The sequence below is a fragment of the Amaranthus tricolor genome, chromosome 14 (assembly GCF_026212465.1).
Source record: "Amaranthus tricolor cultivar Red isolate AtriRed21 chromosome 14, ASM2621246v1, whole genome shotgun sequence".
NCBI classification, from domain to species: Eukaryota; Viridiplantae; Streptophyta; class Magnoliopsida; order Caryophyllales; family Amaranthaceae; genus Amaranthus; species Amaranthus tricolor.
In genome coordinates this window covers 13,487,273-13,496,649 of record NC_080060.1, presented here as the reverse complement: position 1 = coordinate 13,496,649, position 9,377 = coordinate 13,487,273, and the positions used below count along the sequence as shown (strand labels likewise).

Below are 9,377 nucleotides of genomic sequence, written 5' to 3'. Positions count from 1 at the left end.
TTTATCTTTTTGACACATTATTTTCCACACACTTTTTTCAATTAGATTCTTATATTTTAGTAACTTCTCTACGGTGGGTTACCTTAATGCTTTCCAAACACTATTTAATATGGCCCACCCTTATTTTCTCTCTCATAATCACATATTCATCATTTATGCTTTTATTTTTAATGATATACATAAATTTTGAGTATAAGTAAAAAAAAAAAAAGATAATTAATGTAACAATTAAATTAAGTTTATTTTTAAAATTAAATAAATAAGATAATTTATTTATCAATTAAAAAGTTATGTAAAAAAGCATTATAATAAAAAAAAAATACCATATTCTAACATTTAAATAATTAATAATCATACTTCAACGAGAAAATAGTACATAAAATTATAATACAATTAATACTTTCACTTCGTATTATTTTTTTATGCTTCGTCTTACCAGCCTTGACAATTTTCCCATACATGCTCTACCAAGTAATATATCACCTCTATAATTTCGCCTTTTTTTGATCAGTGCTTATTAATATATCACCTCCACAATTAAGAACACCTGAAACAACACATAAATCTTCCTCGGAGGACCACCTATCTTTGTTTGTCTTTTTTGCCTTTTCTTTTCCTTTTCATTGTGTATTACCAAAGTCATCGTCACCGAGTTGTTGACTAGGATAAAGTTCTTCGATTTGTTGTTTCTTGCTACTCTCATGTGCTTCTGGTGTTGTAGGAGATTGATCAAGGTTTTGAGAATAAATTTGTGCTGGTTGTTGATATCCAACATTAGAAGTAGTTTGAGGTGGTTGCATCATCATGTTTGAGATGTTTGGATTTTGTAAAAAATATGAACGCATCATGTAATGAAATTCGGGAGTATTTAAAAATTTTGGATCAAATTGTGGAGTAATAGAGTTAAAATTTTGAAAATTATTAGGATTTTGTGGGTTGTTTGGATTTTATAGGTTATTTTGACTAGGATAAAAATTTGGATTTTTATTGTTATTTGGTTGTTGTTGGCTATTTAAATAATAAGAATAATTATTATCCATAACTTAAAAAAGAAAAAAAAAATAAGAGAAAATTGGAAAGAATTAAACTTGGAAATTTTTAGGTATGATGACAATATAGCAAATTTGGTGTCAATTTAGAGAGTGTAAAAAAATATGACCCTTAGTGAATTTTTTTTTTAATTTACATTTTTTTTTATCATAATTGACAAAAAACAGTAATTTTAACAATAATACACCTTGTAAATGCTTTAACTTCATCATGCTGACATGTGGCAAGAAGCATGTACACAAAGTCACAAACCATGCCCAACATATACCTGTTAGCTGCTACTGTATTTTTTTTTCTACTTTTTCAAAATAATTTCTACTTTTTAAAGGATTGGTAGTGTACCCATTTTATATGTATACCAATATTTGAGTAGAGTATTAGCAATGCATGAGTATATTAATTTGGTTACCCATTTCAAAATGTGTAACCCCATTGCAGATGCTCTAAGAAAAGCCAAAACGAACCCAAATAGTAAAAATAATGAAAAGACCATCATAATTGATTAAACATTAAAATCAATTATTAAGCCCAAAAACCCATATTGATTTTTAACAATCATAACCCATCAAAATCACCTCCATCAGTTTACATCAGTTGATAGTTCACCATCTACCTTTACAAATCAAAAGTTACCATATTTTATACTCATTGATCCCCATCATTTCCTTTTCCTTTTGATAGAGGTGTTTATTTCAGTTATCAGATTAATTTTCAATGTATCTTATTTATTTTAATTGGATTTTGGATCAGTTAATTTTTGATTACTTGGCACGACGGGTCACGCTCGAATCGAATCGATTAATTATAGGTTGATTTAAGAACAAATATCAAGTTATTTGGTTTGCAGCCGGAGAATTCGAGTCGAGTGTTAGTTGCGCTCACTTATCTCAGTCAAAAAATAAGAATTGTTACAGTGCAAATAAGCTGGTGATTTTATTAGACATGTCAGGTCAATTTCTTTTTATTGCTTTAGTTGAGGATATAATTGTTATTTGTAAAGAATTACTTTTCAAATAGGTTTATAACAATGTTTGATTTCAGGTTTGTTTATCTTTGTTTGTACTAATGTTTTTTAGGATTCATTTGCAAATGTTTCATAATGTAGACGAGCAAATGCCTCGAGTTCTCTCTTCAACCGTCAATTGCCAATCACGAAAGCTAGAACCTCAAAGCCTAGCCTTTGCATCCGAAAGTTGTTCCATCTTAATTTTAATATTTAAAATTAAAAAAAATCCCTAAATGGATAATTATGAAACAAGATTTAATATGATAATTACTATTCATGCATATACTCCAATATCAAAGTACCTAAAAATGCCAAATATAATCTAAGATCAACCCTTAAATATAATCCTAATAATTGTGATTTATTATGGCTTTAGGGTTGGGTAATTTGAACATTTTTAGGCAAATTAAAAGTGATACTTAGTTAAGGTAGTTTTATCCTTAGACACTGGTCATAGCTACTACTATGAGCGGAATATATTAAATATGATAGACGATCAATTAAGGTAATGATATATTGGCTCTTGTCTTAGCTCCTGCTTGAACAAGAATTTGTTCAATTTTAGAATCTCTTTTTCCTTGTGGAAATTGTAATAAGATGTCAAGAGCAGTGGACTTCACCCTATTCAAACTGTTTACATCTACTCCAAGAATTCCTTTTGAATTGTTGGTACAACTGCCTAACAATGCTTCTACCACCTGCAAATCAAAAATAGTTGGTTGTTTCCTTTTAAGGTCATATATATTTTAAAAATTAAGAAATTGATCACTTTAATGTCTTGAAAATTAATTATTATTTAAGTCAAAATTAAATATTTTTTATTTTTTAATTTTTGAGTTTTGATCAGCCAATTAGTACCATCTCATAATGAGGCCGTTGCTTACAAAATTTTGCATTAACGTTACAATAAATACAAATACTTATAAAAATAATCGACCAAAAATATTCTAGCCAATAGCGACATTAGTCTTAATTACTAACAAGTAAAATACATGGAAATAGGAGATTTGCAATTACTTATTTTTCTTTTGTTCCAATAATTAAGCATTAAACCTAATAGCAATTCATTTCAAAAAAAAATAAGAAAACCTAATAGTAATTTTGGTAATGGAAAATTCATAGTCTTCCTAAGAAAATGATGTATCAACAAATTTATTAGGTACATTGATAAAATCAAGCAAGAAAATGAAGGTGTACATCTATGAGACCATGATGATCTTTGTTAATTTGGGGCTTACTTTCATCTACTCCTAGCATTATATGCAAAAAAGCCAAAACGACTAGTCCATTATTTTTCCATAGATATTTATTTTTTACTTTTTTGGGTGAGAATGTATAAAATTTAATTTATAATGGTTATTACCTTTCAAAACTAACTACTATAATAACTAATATTAAATATAAATTATTAAGTTTATATTTAATCTGAGATTATTGACAATTACTTAATGTTATTTGCTTTTTAAAATATTTTTTAAGATTTTAATTATTTTTTAAATTAGTATTAAGAAAAAACTAATGGCTTAATTTTCAAATTTGATTTAAATTTTATGATTGTAGTGGTTAGAATTCTCCAAAATGCAATGACTTCAATTAAATGATATTGTGACAATTTTTAACAAATTGCCATAAATAGATTGACTCTTTTTCACCAAATTAAAGATTGACTTAATTAATTGAATTAGTAGTGTGAAATATGATTATCACTTTATGTGCCAATAGAATGACTTTAACTGTTATTTTTACATAATTTAATATTAATAAGATCTTAATCGAATGATTCAAACTATAATTTAGCTAGGTAGACTAAAACCTAGCTACCTACATTTCCTTGCTTACCCCTTTGTCGTTAATTACACAATAATTCATCTAACAAATAGGTTGTTTAAGTTCAGTATAACCTAAAATAAAACTTATACACTCTTCTATTCAGCCCAACTGTCTCATTTGACTTTTCACATTTATTGAGGCAATATTTTAACGCTTAATATCTCAAATTATTCTTAATTAAAAACTATAAAAAGTTAATATTAATAATTCTTGTATTGAGACGAATCAAATAAGATCTCACATGACTATGTTTTAACTTAAGAGTAAAATACAAATTAAGAGTGATAAGTGAATAGCGCCAAAAAAAAGGACAATTAGGCTGAATAAGAGGTAGTATATGTTATGTGAAATAAGTGATAATAATTTTAATTAAGTATAGATATAACATATATTTTTTGCTAAATAATATGAGTTATTAGTGGTTTTTTATAAAGTAGTTTAAATATCAACAATAAAAAAATTGTATTATATTTTATGTTACGCCTTAAAATAAAACATATATATGTATGTGAAATGAGAGAACCTTATTAAATTACTGGGACGGTTCTCTTTATCTTTTGCTCTGGGGCCTAAAATAAAACATATATATATTTGCTAAATAAGGTGTATTAGGAGTCTTCTTTATCTTTTGCTCCGGGACTGAAAAGTTAACGGGACGGTCCTAGTTGTAACACTAACAAGGAGGTTTTTTAAGTTGAATTTAAGCTAAAATAAAACATATATTATATGGTATGTGAAATGAGAGAACCTTAATGAATTACCTGTTGTTGGTTCATCATGATTGCCAAATGCAATATAGTGTTTCCCTCCTCATCCTTACAATTCAGTAAATCATTAGCAAATCCAATTCTATTCTCATCAAAAGAACCAAAAACCACTCTGAGATAATCAAGCAAGAACAAGAAAACACCCAACTGTTTATTCTTCACTGCTAAGTGAAAAACAGTTTCATTTCTATCAGTCAAATCCATAATCCAAGCTTCATAATTTCTTACCAAAAAATCAACAACTTCAATCTTCCCAGAAATCACAGCAATATGAAGAGGAGTTCTATTCTCTTTACCCCTTAAAAACTCTTTTTTTAAGTCCAATTTTTCAAGTAAACTTCTTACCATTTCTAGTTCACCAAATTGTGCAGCTAAATGGACTGAATTATACCCAAAACTGTCTAATTTAGTTATGTAAGATGGGTTAAACCTTGCTATTTCTTCAGCAAATTCCAATTTTCTTGCTATAATGGCTAAGTGTAAAGGAGTTCTAGTAAATGGGAGTTGATCAATGTAATCAAGAATTTGTGGTTCATCTTCAAGTAATGCATAAAATGCCTCTATGTTTCCTGCTTCACACACATTAACTAATCTCTTATCCATCTCTTGGGGTTTCGATTTCTGTTTCGAGTAGATGTTTTGGGCTAAGAAGAGTTATAAAGTTGAGAAGAGGAATGGGAGATTGAAAAAAGTTTAGAGCTTATTATATAGAAGGGGTAGTTATAGAGGGTTTTAACAGTTTTTCATGCACAAATAATGGTTGCTGATTTGTAGTAGTCCTGATTTTAAGTTGAGGATTACGATATATGAATCAAGAAAAGTGGGCTATTTTATAGCCTAAATCTATTCTTGCACTCATCACATCAGTAAATGGTTTTCAACTTTAACAGCAAGTGTTGTATAACCCCTATGATTATGAAACTGAGTATATATAGTAGTCTAGTTTTTTAATTAATTACTTCAAATTATAAGAATTAATTAAGGTTTTAAGTAATCACTTTAAATTATAAAAAGTGATTACTTTAAAAGTATAAGTGATCACTTTAAGTTTATGAGTGATCACTTTAAATTTATAAATGATCACCATAAAACAATAAGTATATATAGAGTCAATTAATAGAAATAGTCTCACTATATAACCATGTCATTTGAGAATTTATACAGCTTTAATTGTCATACTTTGGGCACTTTTTTTTTTTTTTTTTTAACTAAGACTAAAATTTTGCTTTAAAGAGATTCACCTTTTTAATGTGTATTATACATGCTACATTCATTATACTTTTAGTTCGTGTTACACGAATTCATCTCTACGTTTTGTTTCTACATTTTGTTTCTGTATTTAAACATGATACAATTAGTTAATGACTAAATTAGGATTAGTCAAAAGATGTGTCTTAATAAAAGTTATTGTTGGGATTATAGAGGTCCGTTGATACTATCTAGCCAATCTTGCAATATAATAAGACCACTCTTCAAAATGCTCTATGAGCTGCATAGTAAACAGAGATTAGGAGGGCTGGAAATGGTTTTTCGGGGACCTTCTCCGATTGCCAAGTCGGTGTTATGTTCGCATAATAAACCTTTTCCAAGTGCACAGTGGCTCTTAACTTAGAGGCTATTATTAGGGCTATTTTGTAACGTGAGGCTTATGTAATCGGTTTAACAAATCAAAGTTCGTCCTATTGAATAAATACTCATCAATATAATGTTCTAAATGATTGAAGATGTTTATAAATATAGTTTGCTCTAAATAATATTGTTTGAAGATCAATAAATATTGATAGTAAATATTTGAATTAATTGAATCCTAGATCCCTTGTTCAAGGTGTAATCATAGGTATTTATAGCTTATCATTGAGTAGTTCACGTAATGTCTTAAATAACATTATGAAAATGTCGTTTACGATCTCAATACACCGTCCTTATAGAGTCAGCTACAACTAGTACTAGACAACTCAAGCTGGGAAGACCCCACATCGCAAGGATATGACAAGTCCATCTCATCCAAATGAACTTCAGATGGTGGAGAGGAGCTTTACCCGTCACTAATAGGTTCAATACAAGTTGGGTAGGCTCCTCAACTTCAGAAATGAAGTACTGGAATTATGAACTCAAGAATATGCCTTGGGTAATCATCGCTCCAAACTAGAGCTTATGACGAATGGCACGCCGTGCGTTTGTAATCATAAATAATTGAAATTAATCCTAAATAATGAAAAAGCAAGACAAAGAGCAAAATGTTGAAAAATACTTGCAAAGTAGGTCGTTTCACAAGCCCAAGACCTTTAAGAATTATCCTCTAATGTTTATTTAGAGGAGTAATGAAAGCATAAGATGTAAGACCAACAATTATAGGAGTGTTGTCTAGAGTCAAGTCATTACCTAGGACATCCTCATTAATACCCACATCGTTCTTAGAAGTTGATTTATAAATTCATTTCTCTTATTATCAGAGTTCTAATATACTTGCTCATTTGCTCCTAAGTTAACCATTGTCTCATTTGGAAGTTGGATTCCAAAGGATTTATTATTAGTAGTACAAGAAGACAATGGAACAAGGAATTTTGAGTTTCCAAGGTTAACATAGCATAGGCGTAGAGGAAGGAGTAGAAGTTACATTTAAAACTTGATGTGTTTCTACAATGTTGATATTTTGATTCCCTAAGGGTACCTCTTCTACATACAACTCCAAAGAGGGAATAGGAATAAACTTTGAATGCTACCACATATGCCTCCTTTTTCCTCAATAGGATGGACTAAAAATTGTCCATTCATCCCATATTTAAAACATATATTTACACTACTTGTTGAGTCAATTCCAATCCTTGAACATATATGAAGTCTCAATTCATTTAACTCCACGTTCGAATCGCATACGAAAAGTATATGTTTACCACCAACATACTAAACATTTATATTACATGTTTGAATTTCACCATTTCAAAATATCGTATAGTCACACGATATGATGCCATTTTATACAAAAGTACACATAAAATTAATATTATTATCAATTTCATGACAAAAACAAGTACTTTTAACACAAAAATCTATCTAAATTATTAAATGAAACTAATTGTAAGTACTAATATCATGATTAAATACAATTCACCTTCGACTATTATACTTCAAAAAAATACACAATTAAGTTATATAAAAATTAATTAAGAAGTACCTTAATCAAACGAGGATGAGCTAATGGAGTATTTCTTTGTATATGACATACATTAGAATAAATATTCACTAGTGGAAAAAAACGTATTTGCTGCTTATCATTTGCTGCGGTTTATGTATATTCGCAGCAATAAATAGGAAAAAGAATTGGAAAAAAAAACAATGAATTGCTGCGGTTTTAAGGTTTGACTGCAGCAAATACTCACTACAATATTAATTGCTGCGGTTTTTTTTAGGGACCGCAGCAAATAACCCTTACACATAACCGTTAATCAGCACATTTAATACATCAGCAGCATTAGTTGCTGCGGTTAGCTATGGCCCGCAACAAATAACCGTTGGGAATTAATTAAATATACACAGTATACAGTGGCATTAAAAACCCGATATTCTCTTTTCACAAAACTTGACTACAACGTATTACAGTATACACTTTGCTTCGTTCTCTCAAACCCATTGAAAAAACGCTTCATCTTCATCTTCATCTTCATCTGCTTCGTTCCTCTTCTTCATCTTCACAAACGTAACAGCCTTCTTCTTCAAAGTTCTTCATCTTCATTTGCAAACTCGAAAAACGCTGTGTGTTAACAGTTTCTTCAAAGTTCTTCATCTTCTTGGTTTATAAACCCATGAAATTTATTACTTTGTTCTTGTTCATCTTCAAAACCCACGACATTAAGGTATTTTTTTTCTCCTTTTAATTTGTTAAGCTTTTATGTTTTGCAAGATATTCATGAAAAAACTCGAAAATTATGGCAACCGTTTGTATATTTACTAATTTTGTTTCTCTGTTTTTCGTTGTGCTTTTATTATTTAACATGTAATTTAGTAATTTAGTGAATTTTTGTTTGAATTGTTATTTGCAAATGATATGTACTGTTTTGCTTTTGCTTGTATGCTAGTATGCCAAATCTGGATACTATTTGTGCAAAATTTTACTATTTGTGAATTTTACATTATTCAAGTTTATGTTATTAGTTTGTTAAATATTTGTGTAATTTGTTAAAAATGTGGTTTGTTGTTATAGTTATGTGTTTAACTATTAGAATTAGAATATGATTTATTTACAATGTAGTGCTTAATATTAAAGTATGAAGTATAGAATTAGAATATGAAGTATGTATATTTAGGGTTAAATAGATTTGGTATAAATAAGTACATATTTTTTTAGGGTTAAATATGTTTGTTAGAAATAAGTATATATGTTTAAAAGTTGTGTATTAATTTTGTTTTGAATCAATTAATCACACTAATTAGGATGACAAAAGATCGTTCTTGGATGTATGGAAGCATTGAATCGTCGGAATTTATTGATGGCGTATTAGAATTTTGTAGCATTGCGGTTGAACATCAAGTTAGGACGGGGGGGAGTTGGTTTTTATTGCCCATGTGTCAGTTGTGGCAATGTATCAAAGGTAGATAGTGTTGATATCCTTAGGGAGCACAAACTTCGACGTGGGTTTAGGCCTCAATATCATGTTTGGGTTTGGCATGGTGAGGAGGGAGTTTACAAAGAGAAAAGTGTTGTTGAGGACGTCAATAATGTGGCC

The 9,377-nt window shown here is 29.2% G+C and overlaps 1 protein-coding gene across 1 annotated transcript; it reads right to left on the bottom strand.

The window, feature by feature from the left end:
* Positions 1-2,340: 2,340 nt before the first annotated feature.
* On the bottom strand, positions 2,341-5,411 carry LOC130799853 (ankyrin repeat-containing protein BDA1-like). Its single transcript, XM_057663115.1, has 2 exons — positions 4,648-5,411; positions 2,341-2,754 (listed from the first exon to the last, which is right to left on the bottom strand). Exons 1-2 carry the CDS (start codon positions 5,254-5,256, stop codon positions 2,557-2,559), a joined length of 807 nt encoding a protein of 268 aa, XP_057519098.1. The 5' UTR covers positions 5,257-5,411; the 3' UTR covers positions 2,341-2,556.
* Between the last annotated feature and the right edge of the window lie 3,966 nt (positions 5,412-9,377).